We start from the raw sequence: 15,310 nt of genomic DNA on the forward strand, positions 1-15,310 counted from the left end.
TTGTACCTGTAAAACAATATTGTTATGTAATTGATCAAAATCATGAAATAATCAATAGAGAAGTTAACATAAACAAACATTATATGAATAAAATAAAAAATAAAAATATTCTTTACTTAAGAAGTAATTTTCTTTTTCAGGTGACTGAAAAACTGAAGCTCGCGGAGAAGACTGCAGTTGACATTGACAGGTTGCGGGACGGTTATAGACTGGCTGCCAAGCGTGGGGCAATTCTCTTTTTCGTCTTGTCTGAGATGGCGCTTGTGAACACCATGTATCAGTATTCATTGTCTTCTTTCTTATCCGTGTTTGACTTCTCATTGAGGAAATCTATGCCTGACGGCATTTTGGCTAAAAGGCTGAGGAATATCATGGATACACTGACATTCAATGTTTACAACTATGGATGTACAGGTTGGTACAATGATGTATAAAGAGATATATCTCCCAGAGGGGTTTCTATACACTCAAGTGACTACATAATGTTTAAGCTGCATTCAAAAACTAGTGACCAATTGTCAAGCTTAAGTTACACAAAGTTATAAAGTTTTATATTTTTGTTTTTATTGAACTTTAAAACTTTTCCTTTCAGGTTTGTTTGAGAAACATAAATTGCTGTTTTCCTTCAATATGACCATCAAGATAGAACAAGCAGACGGCCGGGTGCCACAAGATGAACTTGACTTTTTCTTAAAAGGTAATAAACTCTGCCAAACAAATATTCTGATTATTTCTTAAAGATATAAAACACACACTTAGATTCTCTATTAATTATTATTAGCATTATCATAATTAATAATAGCTGCAATATTATTTATAATATACTTGCTTTTAGGGGCTCAGCATAATGTCCATAAAACCCATTACTAGGCCATGAAACAGAATAACTACACAGACCCTCTCCTGAACCATAACAACAACCCAAACTGTATAACAACAGCTGCTGCCTTCTTACTCCCTTTAAATGAGGGAATCCATGAATAAAATGAATATGGAAAGAAAAAAACCATGGTGCATTCTTAAGAACATTTATATATCCTTACCCAAAATCCTCTGCTCTAGTGTCGGCACTGCTGATATTTTCTGTGGAGATATGTACAAGTATGATATACAATGATCTCTAATGTGAGGGAAAAAACTGAAATAAGACGGTTTTTTTGTGTGAAACCCTGAATCATACAACCATAGCATAAAGGGTTTTTACTGAATTCAGTTTGCAGAACACTTCTCTGGGCTGGCACTGGTTAGCCTAATAGTAATCCAGCACTAGTTAAAAAGTAACCCACATACTGGTATTATATTGTTAACATCTAGCCAAAATAAACTTTCATAATTCAGATAGAGAACCTTTCTAATTTAGTTCTATTATCATTTTTTCTTTATTCTCTTGGTATCTTTATTTGAAAAAGCAAGAATGTCAGCTTAGGAGCTGGCCCATTTTTGTTTCGGCACCTGGGTAGCGCTTGCTGATTGGTGGCTACATTTAGACACCAATGAGCAAGCGCTACCCAGGTGCTGAACCACAAATGGGCTTGCTCATAAGCTTACATTCTTGCTTTTTCAAATAAAGATACCAAGAGAATGAAGAAAATTTGATAATAGGAGCAAATAAGAAGGTTGCTTAAAATTGCATGCTCTAGCTGAATCATGAAAGTTCCATTTTGACTAGACTATCCCTTTAATGTAACTCTATGCTACATTGCCCTTTAATTTAACATATTAAATGATCATTTGAAGCCTTATGATTACATAACCCCACACAATAATTGATTGTTTTTTTCTCTGCTTCTAGGAAATATCTCCCTGGAAAAAAGCCGGAGAAAAAAGCCGTGCTCATGGCTGTCGGACCAGGGGTGGGAAGATATTATGCGTTTGTCTGAGCTGTTCCCTGCATTGTTTGGCACTCTTCCTGATGATGTGGAGAGGCACGAGGCAGAGTGGAAAGCTGTAAGTGGCACTGCAGTGTGGAAATAAATACAAACACGGTCAATATAAAACACTTCTCAGAAAGCTGCTAGACAGAAATATTGATAGTGCATCAGTTTACGCTAATAATAACATTACTGGGGCCCTGGAAACCTGGCCTCATATCTCCTTTTTATATGTTACACACAATATTATAGCAACAATGACTTATATTAAAAATATATGATTTAAAAGCAGTCACCTTAACAGTTAACAAATTATATGTTCGATATAACGTAATAAAGAATCAAATAAATGGACATTCCACGCACAAATTCCATGAACTTATTTGTTACTAGCATGTAATTTAGCATTACTGACTCTAGATTACTGGTGGAGCACAAAATTATTAGAGCTACAGATGTTAACATCGCTCAAGCGCAATCCATACCTCTTCTATTTTGTGATCATGTTACAAGTCTGTATGCCAAACAGAGCATAACCGTCTGTAGTGGAAGTGTGCAGTAAAATTCATGTGGGGTAAGGCTTTAGCATTTTTAAAGGAGTTAAACACATCAGTAAAGTCCTATAAGGGAATCACAGCAAAAGATGGCTGGTGAGCCAATCAGAAGTGGCAGTAGCATGTAACTGCCAATCACCAGCCGTATTATGCTTGGAAGCTGCAATGCTTGTGACTCCTAAGCTGGAATTGTGGGGTTTAAACACATAGCTATGGTTAGGGATGCAAACATTTCCCCATCTAACAAATAAAACACATATTTGTCACTTTATAATGTTCTTTTAAGTGATATTACAAGTTCTTGCAATTAATGGTAGGTAACCACCACAGACACATGATTCTGTGATCATGATGCAGCATTATCATTTAACATTAAAGGGACATTCCATTGTAAAAACGATGTGCTCTTATTCTTTACAGCATGTCATTTTTGCCCAAGTACCCATGGAACTCTGTGGAACTGATTCTCTACATCTCTCTAGTCTGGTTATATTATCTAAGAAGTCTTGTTTGTAAAGCACAATCCCTCACAGAATTTTACAAAGTCAAATTCTAGTATAAGAGCGTTTATGTAGCTAAGCAGGTCCTCGTTGTGAAGAAGAAACACGTACTAAATAATGCTTAAAAGGGGAGTTTGTGCATGGTTTCTCACCATGCATGTAATTATTGCTTCATCTCTCACATTAGTCTGATAATGAGGTCTTTAATACAGACATGAAAGAAAATGAACAGAAGCTAAAAGGAACTGAGACAAATATCTGTAGTGGTAGCAAGTAGTCTGCATATAATGTCGTACTAGTATTTCTGCTTTTCTTGCAGTACATTAAACATTGTACCCCTACTCTTTGCATGATCAATACATTATCACCTCACTTTTGTCTTTTGTATAGTGGTATGATCTGGACACACCAGAACAATTCCCCTTCCCTATGAGCTACAAAGACAAACTTACCAACTTTCAGAATCTTCTCCTCCTGCGATGTTTCCGAGTAGATCGTGTGTACAGAGCTGTGACAGACTATGTTACCATTATCATGGGAGAAAAGTAAGTTACTGGGGCTATTTCTTACAAAGCAGAGAAAACCCACAGCTTTTAATTTATCTGAATTCACTAGAAAATTGGAGCTTCTGTTTGAATGGGGAAGATGAGGAATATTTCATTTTCTGCCTGTATAATGTCTGAGCTCCCTTCCTTTTACTGAGAGGTCATAGGCAGTATTAGCATATGGGCTTCCATTGTTTTTCCTAATGTTTAGTCCAGGTGATTAGCAATGTGACACTCATCTCTTCATTATTTGTGCTAAAACTGGCCAAGTATTTGGGTATGAAATCCCATTGATGCCACATCTGCAGGTTTTTGTGACTTCACTACTATTAGTGGTAAGTTAGGTGTTTGTTTATAATCATTCATCTACATTCCCTAGATTCTAAGCGTATTGCCATAAACTGAGAATCTGTAGAATTGCATCTAAACTGAATGCCCCTTTTGCTTCTATTGCTCCGGTTCCCTTTTAATCATTGTTGTATAGTTGGTATTACCTGAACTTAAAGGGACATTAAACCCAAACATTTTCTTTCAGGATTCAGAGAATACCATTTTAAACAACTTTCTAGTTTACTTCTATTATCTAATTTTCTTCATTCTCTTCATATTCTTTCCTGAAAAGCATATCTAGATAGGCTCAGTAGCTGCTGATTGGTGGCTGCCTCATGTGATTGGCTCACACATGTGCATTGCTATTTCTTTAACAAAGGATATCTAAAGAATGAAGCAAATTAGAAAATAGAAGTAAATTGGAATGTTGTTTAAAATTGTATTCCCTATCTGAATCATTAAAGAAATTTGTTGGGTTTAATGTCCCTTTAAATACAAAACTTATTGCAAAGAGAAAGAACTTCTAAATAGGTGTATGCTTGTGCATATATATGTCTATATATTTGTATATACATGTGTATTATGTATTTATATATAATAATACATAAACTTATACACATGTATACACACACACACATATATATTTATATATATATACACACATACACACACTTTGAAGCCCTTTCCACTTAAAAACTTAAAAACATGAAAATGTGTTTTACTGTGTATTTAATGTAAATATTTTACATTCCAATGTTCTTCACATAGTAGAAAATGTTCTTTGCATTTTTAAATATATATTTCTTTCATGTAATTAGCAAGAGTCCATGAGCTAGTGACGTATGGGATATACATTCCTACCAGGAGGGGCAAAGTTTCCCAAACCTCAAAATGCCTATAAATACACCCCTCACCACACCCACAAATCAGTTTTACAAACTTTGCCTCCTATGGAGGTGGTGAAGTAAGTTTGTGCTAGATTCTACGTTGATATGCGCTCCGCAGCAGGTTGGAGCCCAGTTTTCCTCTCAGCGTGCAGTGAATGTCAGAGGGATGTGAGGAGAGTATTGCCTATTTGAATGCAGTGATCTCCTTCTACGGGGTCTATTTCATAGGTTCTCTGTTATCGGTCGTAGAGATTCATCTCTTACCTCCCTTTTCAGATCGACGATATACTCTTATATATACCATTTCCTCTACTGATTCTCGTTTCAGTACTGGTTTGGCTTTCTACTACATGTAGATGAGTGTCCTGGGGTAAGTAAGTCTTATTTTCTGTGACACTCTAAGCTATGGTTGGGCACTTTTATATAAAGTTCTAAATATATGTATTCAAACATTTATTTGCCTTGACTCAGGATGTTCAACGTTCCTTATTTCAGACAGTCAGTTTCATATTTGGGATAATGCATATGAATAAATCATTTTTTTCTTACCTTAAAAATTTGACTTTTCCCTGTGGGCTGTTAGGCTTGCGGGGGCTGAAAATGCTTCATTTTATTGCGTCATTCTTGGCACGGACTTTTTTGGCGCAAAAGTTTTTTTCTGTTTCCGGCGTCATACGTGTCGCCGGAAGTTGCGTCATTTTTGACGTTCTTTTGCGCCAAAAGTGTCGGCGTTCCGGATGTGGCGTCATTTTTGGCGCCAAAAGCATTTAGGCGCCAAATAATGTGGGTGTCTTTTTTGGCGCTAAAAAAATATGGGCGTCACTATTGTCTCCACATTATTTAAGTCTCATTATTTTGTGCTTCTGGTTGCTAGAAGCTTATTCACTGGCATTTTTTTCCCATTCCTGAAACTGTCATTTAAGGAATTTGATCAATTTTGCTTTATATGTTGTTTTTTTCTATTACATATTGCAAGATGTCCCACGTTGAAGCTGAGTCAGAAGATACTTCTGGAAAATCGCTGCCTGGTGCTGGAGCTACCAAAGCTAAGTGTATCTGCTGTAAACTTTTGGTATCTGTTCCTCCAGCTGTTGTTTGTACTGTTGTCATGACAAACTTGCTAATGCAGATAATATTTCCTTTAGTACTGTTACATTACCTGTTGCTGTTCCGTCAACATCTAATATTCAGAGTGTTCCTGATAACATAAGAGATTTTGTTTCTAAATCCATTAAGAAGGCTATGTCTGTTATTCCTCCTTCTAGTAAACGTAAAAAGTCTTTTAAAACTTCTCATTTTTCAGATGAATTTTTATATGAACATCATCATTCTGATACTGATATTGGTTCTTCTGATTCAGAGGATTCTGTCTCAGAGGTTGATGCTGATAAATCTTCATATTTATTTAAAATGGAATTTATTTGTTCTTTACTTAAAGAAGTCCTAATTGCATAGAAATTGAGGATTCTAGTCCTCTTGATACTAAATCTAAACGTTTAGATAAGGTTTTTAAATCTCCTGTAGTTATTCCAGAAGTATTTCCTGTCCCTGGTGCTATTTCTGAAGTAATTTCCAGGGAATGGAATAATTTGGGTAATTCTTTTACTCCTTCTAAACGTTTTAAGCAATTATATCCTGTGCCATCTGACAGATTAGAATTTTGGGACAAAATCCCTAAGGTTGATGGGGCTGTCTCTACTCTTGCTAAGCGTACTACTATTCCTACGGCAGATGGTACTTCCTTTAAGGATCCTTTAGATAGGAAAATTGAATCCTTTCTAAGAAAAGCTTACTTGTGTTCAGGTAATCTTCTTAGACCTGCTATATCTTTAGCGGATGTTGCTGCAGCTTCAACTTTTTGGTTAGAAGCTTTAGCGCAACAAGTAACAGATCATAATTCTCATAGCATTATTATTCTTCTACAACATGCTAATAATTTTATTTGTGATGCCATCTTTGATATCATTAGAGTTGATGTCAGGTATATGTCTCTAGCTATCTTAGCTAGAAGAGCTTTATGGCTTAAAACTTGGAATGCTGATATGTCTTCTAAGTCTACTCTGCTTTCCCTTTCTTTCCAGGGTAATAAATTATTTGGTTCTCAGTTGGATTCTATTATCTCAACTGTTACTGGAGGGAAAGGAACTTTTTTACCACAGGATAAAAAATCTAAAGGTAAATTTAGGTCTAATAATCGTTTTCGTTCCTTTCGTCACAACAAGGAACAAAAGCCTGATCCTTCATCCTCAGGAGCGGTATCAGTTTGGAAACCATCTCCAGTCTGGAATAAATCCAAGCCTTTTAGAAAACCAAAGCCAGCTCCCAAGTCCACATGAAGGTGCGGCCCTCATTCCAGCTCAGCTGGTAGGGGGCAGATTACGTTTTTTCAAAGAAATTTGGTTCAATTCCGTTCACAATCTCTGGATTCAGAACATTGTTTCAGAAGGGTACAGAATTGGCTTCAAGATAAGGCCTCCTGCAAAGAGATTTTTTCTTTCCCGTGTCCCAGTAAACCTAGCGAAGGCTCAAGCATTTCTGAAATGTGTTTCAGATCTAGATTTGGCTGGAGTAATTATGCCAGTTCCAGTTCTGGAACAGGGGCTGGGGTTTTATTCAAATCTCTTCATTGTACCAAAGAAGGAGAATTCCTTCAGACCAGTTCTGGATCTAAAAATATTGAATCGTTATGTAAGGATACCAACATTCAAGATGGTAACTATAAGGACTATCCTGCCTTTTGTTCAGCAAGAGCATTATATGTCCACAATAGATTTACAGGATGCATATCTGCATATTCCGATTCATCCAGATCACTTTCAGTTTCTGAGATTCTCTTTCCTAGACAAGCATTACCAGTTTGTGGCTCTACCGTTTGGCCTAGCTACAGCTCCAAGAATTTTTACAAAGGTTCTCGGTGCCCTTCTGTCTGTAATCAGAGAACAGGGTATTGTGGTATTTCCTTTTTTGGACGATATCTTGGTACTTGCTCAGTCTTCACATTTAGCAGAATCTCATACGAATCGACTTGTGTTGTTTCTTCAAGATCATGGTTGGAGGATCAATTTACCAAAAAGTTCATTGATTCCTCAGACAAGGGTAACCTTTTTAGGTTTCCAGATAGATTCAGTGTCCATGACTCTGTCACTAACGGACAAGAGACGTCTAAAATTGATATCAGCTTGTCGAAAACCTTCAGTCACAATCATTCCCTTCGGTAGCTTTATGCATGGAAATTCTAGGTCTTATGACTGCAGCATCGGACGCGATCCCCTTTGCTCGTTTTCACATGCGACCTCTTCAGCTCTGTATGCTGAACCAGTGGTGCAGGGATTACACAAAGATATCTCAATTAATATCTTTAACACCGATTGTACGACACTTTCTGATGTGGTGGACAGATCACCATCATTTAGTTCAGGGGGCTTCTTTTGTTCTTCCGACCTGGACTGTAATTTCAACAGATGCAAGTCTGACAGGTTGGGGAGCTGTTTGGGGGTCTCTGACAGCACAAGGGGTTTGGGAATCTCAGGAGGTGAGATTACCGATCAATATTTTGGAACTCCGTGCAATTTTCAGAGCTCTTCAGTCATGGCCTCTTCTAAAGAGAGAATCGTTCATTTGTTTTCAGACAGACAATGTCACAACTGTGGCATACATCAATCATCAATGAGGGACTCACAGTCCTCTGGCTATGAAGGAAGTATCTCGAATTCTGGTATGGGCGGAATCCAGCTCCTGTCTAGTTTCTGCGGTTCATATCCCAGGTATAGACAATTGGGAAGCGGATTATCTCAGCCGCCAAACGTTACATCCGGGCGAATGGTCTCTTCACCCAGAGGTATTTCTTCAGATTGTTCAAATGTGGGGACTTCCAGAAATAGATCTGATGGCCTCTCATCTAAACAAGAAACTTCCCAGGTATCTGTCCAGATCCAGGGATCCTCAAACGGAAGCAGTGGATGCATTGTCACTTCCTTGGAAGTATCATCCTGCCTATATCTTTCCGCCTCTAGTTCTTCTTCCAAGAGTAATCTCCAAGATTCTGAAGGAATGCTCGTTTGTTCTGCTGGTAGCTCCAGCATGGCCTCACAGGTTTTGGTATGCGGATCTTGTCCGGATGGCCTCTTGCCAACCGTGGACTCTTCCGTTAAGACCAGACCTTTTGTCGCAAGGTCCTTTTTTCCATCAGGATCTCAAATCCTTAAATTTAAAGGTATGGAGATTGAACGCTTGATTCTTAGTCAAAGAGGTTTCTCTGACTCTGTGATTAATACTATGTTACAGGCTCGTAAATCTGTATCTAGGGAGATATATTATAGAGTCTGGAAGACTTATATTTCTTGGTGTCTTTCTCATCATTTTTCCTGGCATTCTTTTAGAATTCCGAGAATTTTACAGTTTCTTCAGGATGGTTTGGATAAAGGTTTGTCTGCAAGTTCCTTGAAAGGACAAATCTCTGCTCTTTCTGTTCTTTTTCACAGAAAGATTGCTAATCTTCCTGATATTCATTGTTTTGTACAAGCTTTGGTTCGTATAAAACCTGTCATTAAGTCAATTTCTCCTCCTTGGAGTTTGAATTTGGTTCTGGGGGCTCTTCAAGCTCCTCCGTTTGAACCTATGCATTCGTTGGACATCAAATTACTTTCTTGGAAAGTTTTGTTCCTTTTGGCCATCTCTTCTGCCAGACGAGTTTCTGAATTATCTGCTCTTTCTTGTGAGTCTCCTTTTCTGATTTTTCATCAGGATAAGGCAGTGTTGCGAACTTCTTTTAAATTTTTACCTAAGGTTGTGAATTCTAACAACATTAGTAGAGAAATTGTGGTTCCTTCATTGTGTCCTAATCCTAAGAATTCTAAGGAGAGATCATTGCATTTTTTGGATGTAGTTAGAGCTTTGAAATATTATGTTGAAGCTACTAAGAATTTCCAAAAGACTTCTAGTCTATTTGTTATCTTTCCGGTTCTAGGAAAGGTCAGAAGGCCTCTGCCATTTCTTTGGCATCTTGGTTGAAATCTTTTTCATCATGCTTATGTCGAGTCGGGTAAAACTCCGCCTCAAAGGATTACAGCTCATTCTACTAGGTCAGTTTCTACTTCCTGGGCGTGTAGGAATGATGCTTCGGTTGATCAGATTTGCAAAGCAGCAACTTGGTCTTCTTTGCATACTTTTACTAAATTCTACCATTTTGATGTGTCTTCTTCTTCTGAAGCTGTTTTTGGTAGAAAAGTACTTCAGGCAGCTGTTTCAGTTTGAATCTTCTGCTTATAATTTCAGTTTTTTTCATTTAATCTTTATTTTGGGTGTGGATTATTTTTCAGCGGAATTGGCTGTCTTTATTTTATCCCTCCCTCTCTAGTGACTCTTGCGTGGAAAGATCCACATCTTGGGTAGTCATTATCCCATACGTCACTAGCTCATGGACTCTTGCTAATTACATGAAAGAAAACATAATTTATGTAAGAACTTACCTGATAAATTCATTTCTTTCATATTAGCAAGAGTCCATGAGGCCCACCCTTTTTTGTGGTGGTTATGATTTTTTTGTATAAAGCACAATTATTCCAATTCTTTATTTTTTATGCTTTCGCACTTTTTTCTTATCACCCCACTTCTTGGCTATTCGTTAAACTGATTTGTGGGTGTGGTGAGGGGTGTATTTATAGGCATTTTGAGGTTTGGGAAACTTTGCCCCTCCTGGTAGGAATGTATATCCCATACGTCACTAGCTCATGGACTCTTGCTAATATGAAAGAAATGAATTTATCAGGTAAGTTCTTACATAAATTATGTTATATATATCTATATATGTCTATACCTGTATATATTCATATACTTTCCTATCCCTTTAAAGTCTATGGGGAGAAGAATTTATCGAGGTTGCAATAAACAACGTTCAGAGGTTAACGCGCGTTTGGTTTCGATCATGAGCAAACAATTTACTTTCAACTTGTAGTGCACACTCTAACCCGCCTGGCTTAAAGTTTATCTCCAGTGGTTTATGTGTGCAAGAAAAAAATGTATTTAGAGCGCTACTTGTAATTTGGCCCTTGGTTGGTGGCTTAAAAGGTGAAGATACTACTAGGTAAAGAGATCTATGCAGCTAAACTGCACTGTTCTCTGTATTAATGCAAAATCACTTAACACCTAAAGGACTCGATTGCTAGATTCCATCCAAAAATAAAAATAAATATTGCATTGGGAGTTGGTTTGCGGTTAGGAGTAATTGGGATGCTGGCAGGTTGCTGTTAGGGTTACTAGGGACAAACACTGGTAGCTATATGATATAGGTATCTGCACTTCTTGAGTCGGGGAGTAAGAAGTTCCTTAGCTACTATTTATTAAGAGCCGTCATAAAGCGATACAGTCAATTAATGGAAGCGCTACAATAAAGTTTGCTAACACAAGACTTCATATCATCCGATATTTTGTATGTTTTATAGAAATAACAAAAAATTATACAACAAATATTAATTTTTGTTAATTGACACTTTGACTGTCTGTATCATAGCGAGCCCTCAAGCTATTATTACTGGCAAATACTGGAGCCAGTTTGACCAGATTGTTAGAGTAAAGCAGCCCTGGGAGTTGCTATAGTACAATTAGGAAAATAGTGCTTTAGTGTTCAGTATCATTTTACACATTATTCTGTATTAACCATTACACTGCTGCAACTGTGACTTACATGATTCAGCAGAACACAAACCATCCAGCAACATGAAATTATTAATATTGAGGAATTACTCCTTGCTCTATATTTCTATAAAATGTTCTTTAAAAGTTAATATTGCTAAATCCAGAGCTAAACATATCAGACATTTTTAAACATACATTGTATTATCTGTTATGTTATTCAGGTATGTGCAGCCCCCAGTCATCAGCTTTGAAGCTATATTTGAGCAGAGTGTTCCAACATCACCCATAGTGTTTATTCTGAGCCCAGGCTCTGACCCAGCTAGTGACCTCATGAAACTGGCAGAAAGGTCAGGATTTGGGGGAAACCGGCTGAAGTTTCTTGCCATGGGGCAAGGTCAGGAAAAGGTAAGTCATTAAAGCATTGTGGAATCAGTGTGTTAAGGTTCTAGCTTCCTTCCACTTGCTAATTTCAAGTGATTCATCTAAAATACCCATGCGAATAAGTGTGGTGCCTGTCAAGTGTTTTTTTTAAGGAATGTAAAAAGGTAATTTCTTTGTATAGTTAATATTAAAAATATATCAGAAGACGTTGTTAGGTATTATGTTCCTTTCAAGACGCTCATTTGCATTGTGTGAATTTACCAAAGCAGCTCGTCTTAAAGGAAAGTGCTGTGCTAAAAACATAGAAAGATAGAGTTATTGGGTGAGGCCTGAATCGTATGATCCCCCACCCCCATCATGCTGGTGGCTAGAATGGAGACACTCTAAAAAAAATTGTTGTAACCTAATTATACTTGTACTATTATGGATTGGATTGGCGTTTAGTCGTGTTTTATGGATCATTGCAGTGTAGCAGCACCACTATATATTTGTCTTTCTCGTTGTGTATATAATCTCCATATCTCCTTGAATTCTCTTATAATCCCCTCTACCTTCACATCTTCCCTTCAGCCAGCCTTTTTAAAATCAAGTTTCCATGCACTAATCTATGTCAGGGAGTTTTTCACACAAAAGCCAGTAATGTTACTGTAAAACTATTATTAACAGCATGTGGATATTTAATGGGCAGAGGGCATTTCAAAATATGTTGCAGTTTTCTTTAGTTTTTTAAAAAAATGCAAATTTTCTGAATAAAGCAGTCATTTCTTGATAGTGTGGCAGAACTGTGTCCCTCTTATCTATTATATTTGTGTCACTTGTCCAGCCAATGAGGATTAGTAGGATATACACAACCAATACTTCAGTATTATTGTTAGGATTTGAAATAGAAATGTTACAAAATATATATTTTTAACATGTATAAATGCTTCTTTTTCACATACATTATAGAAAATGTGTGTACGCAATGTTCATTTAAATTCTGACCTGATACCTTTTTTCCCCCCATTGTATAGGTGGCTCTTCAGCTCCTAGATATAGCTGTGTCTCGTGGGCAGTGGCTGATGTTACAAAACTGCCATCTTCTGGTGAAATGGTTAAAAGATTTAGAGAAGGCCTTGGAGAGAATAAAGAAATCCCACCCAGATTTCCGACTTTGGCTCACTACAGATCCTACCAAAGACTTCCCTATTGGTATACTACAGAAATCGCTCAAGGTACATGGTGTTGTTGCACCTTTAATAATAAGCCTTCAAACTTAACTTTTTCTCTGTTGGGTCTGTCATAGTACAGATTGAAGGAACAGCCATCAATCAGAATATCTGAAATCTGTTAGGTATTAGGTTATTCTGGCTATGGGATTTCTCTTTATTTAAAACCCTCTGTATTTTGACTTTAGGTTGTTACAGAGCCTCCAAATGGCCTAAAGCTGAACATGAGGGCCACTTATTTCAAGATCTCACATGAATCACTTGATGCGTGTCCACACCCTGCATTCAAGTCCTTGGTCTATGTGCTTGCATTTTTCCATGCAGTGGTACAAGAAAGGAGAAAGTTTGGAAAAATTGGTTGGAACGTGCCTTATGACTTCAATGAATCTGATTTCCAGGTATGGTCACTTGTTTTCGTCTGATGGTTGAATGAATTATACTGATCTGTAAGTGGCTGCTAGTGAGCATTCACACAGTAATTTATTGTATGCTCTAACTATACATGTTTAAAAGGTTTCAAATAAGACTGGGAAATAAAACATTCCTCTTCTGGTGTATTTTTTAGGTCTGTATGGAAATATTGAATACGTATTTGACTAAAGCTTTCCAACAACATGATACCAAGATTCCTTGGGGAAGCCTGAAATATCTGATTGGAGAGGTAAAATTGGTGGCCTATCTTCTATCACTTTGTATTTCTTTGTTACATGGGTTGATATTGTCTCTGGTCTGGGGAGGGAGTCCTAATGTAAAGTTACAGATATCCTAGTGTGTGAGATAATGGAAGCTTAAACCTCAGGTGCAGTCTATTCTGTGAAGACATCGCATTTATGAACGGGATATTTGCAATTAATTCCACAGTTATCTATTGGTTGCCACCAACCCTTATGTTACTTCAACAATATTATAGTATAACATGGAAGTAAAGAACACGGGAAATAATACAAACAGAACATAAAATAAAATGAACGTCAGAATGGCATAAAGTACAAATTAAATTGTTCTAAATATAAAGTGCACAACAAGATAAACCATGGTTCCCACTTGTATAAGAATGTGTTATGACCTTCAAATCTGTAAACAATTTATGTGTGTTTCTGGGGTTTGTAGTAAGCAAAGGATGACCTTTTATTGTATATGGCAAATATGACCTTAGTCCAATAGCATACGACTGTTTTCAGAATATAAAATGTCAGAAACATATTTTTTACCTTGTATGATCAGGTAAAATGCATCAAGTAGAATTTATGTTACATATCTTAAATAGTGTGAAATTCCAATTGAATTAAGTGTCTGACTTTGAAGTATGTGCTCTTTGACCACTGCAGGTTATGTATGGGGGACGAGCCATTGACAGCTTTGACCGCCGGATTCTCACCATCTACATGGATGAATATCTGGGTGACTTTATATTCGATAAATTCCAACTCTTTCATTTCTATAAGAATGAGGACGTTGACTACAGAATACCAGAAGGCAATACAAAAGACAGTTTTGTTGGTGAGTTAGACATATTTTTCTGTTTTGAATTGTGGTGTTTTTTACACTTTGATTTTAGTTTTGTTTTGTTTTTAAAACAACTTTTCTGCTTGCACAGTATTGTAAAAAATGTATTTATAATGTCACAGATGAGATAGAGTCCCTCCCACTTTCAAACACCCCTGAAGTATTCGGACTTCATTCAAATGCTGAGATTGGATACTATACTCAAGCTGCTAGAGATATGTGGTCTCATCTCCTGGAGCTGCAGCCTCAAACAGGTATCCAAGTTCTTTCCTATAAAGACATTTTCTAGTGGTGTCTCATCTTGAATAGAATATGTCTTTGTGAGTCTGTGAATATCAGATTGCTGTGTACCTGTGTATATCAGATTGCTGTGTGCCTGTGTATATCAGTTAGCTGTGTGCCTGTGTATATCAGATTGATGTGTGCCTGTGTATATCAGATTAATGTGTGCCTGTGTATATCAGATTGCTGTGTACCTGTGTATATCAGATTGCTGTGTACCTGTGTATATCAGATTGCTGTGTGCCTGTGTATATCAGTTAGCTGTGTGCCTGTGTATACCAGATTGATGTGTGCCTGTGTATACCAGATTGATGTGTACCTGTGTATATCAGATTAATGTGTGCCTGTGTATATCAGATTGCTGTGTGCCTATGTATATCAGATTGCTGTGTGCCTGTGTATATCAGATTGCAGTGTGCCTGTGTATACCAGATTGCTGTGTGCCTATGTATATCAGATTGATGTGTGCCTGTTTGTATCAGATTGCTGTGCGCCTGTGTATATCAGATTGCTGTGTACCTGTGTATATCAGACTGCTGTGTGCCTGTGTATATCAGACTGCTGTGTGCCTGTGTATATCAGATTGCAGTGTGCCTGTGTATATCAGATTGCA

The 15,310-nt window shown here is 37.2% G+C and overlaps 1 protein-coding gene across 1 annotated transcript in view; it reads left to right on the plus strand.

The window, feature by feature from the left end:
- Positions 1-15,310, plus strand: part of DNAH10 (dynein axonemal heavy chain 10) — a 540,282-nt gene that overhangs the window by 502,138 nt on the left and 22,834 nt on the right. The window contains exons 65-74 of the mRNA XM_053699776.1: positions 141-414; positions 593-697; positions 1,793-1,947; positions 3,316-3,470; positions 11,542-11,725; positions 12,715-12,915; positions 13,098-13,307; positions 13,475-13,570; positions 14,238-14,409; positions 14,538-14,669. Coding sequence (XP_053555751.1) covers positions 141-414; positions 593-697; positions 1,793-1,947; positions 3,316-3,470; positions 11,542-11,725; positions 12,715-12,915; positions 13,098-13,307; positions 13,475-13,570; positions 14,238-14,409; positions 14,538-14,669 — 1,684 coding nt within the window. The remainder of the gene's footprint in view (positions 1-140; positions 415-592; positions 698-1,792; positions 1,948-3,315; positions 3,471-11,541; positions 11,726-12,714; positions 12,916-13,097; positions 13,308-13,474; positions 13,571-14,237; positions 14,410-14,537; positions 14,670-15,310) is intronic.

This window comes from Bombina bombina, chromosome 2 (assembly GCF_027579735.1).
Source record: "Bombina bombina isolate aBomBom1 chromosome 2, aBomBom1.pri, whole genome shotgun sequence".
In the NCBI taxonomy this organism is placed as follows: Eukaryota; Metazoa; Chordata; class Amphibia; order Anura; family Bombinatoridae; genus Bombina; species Bombina bombina.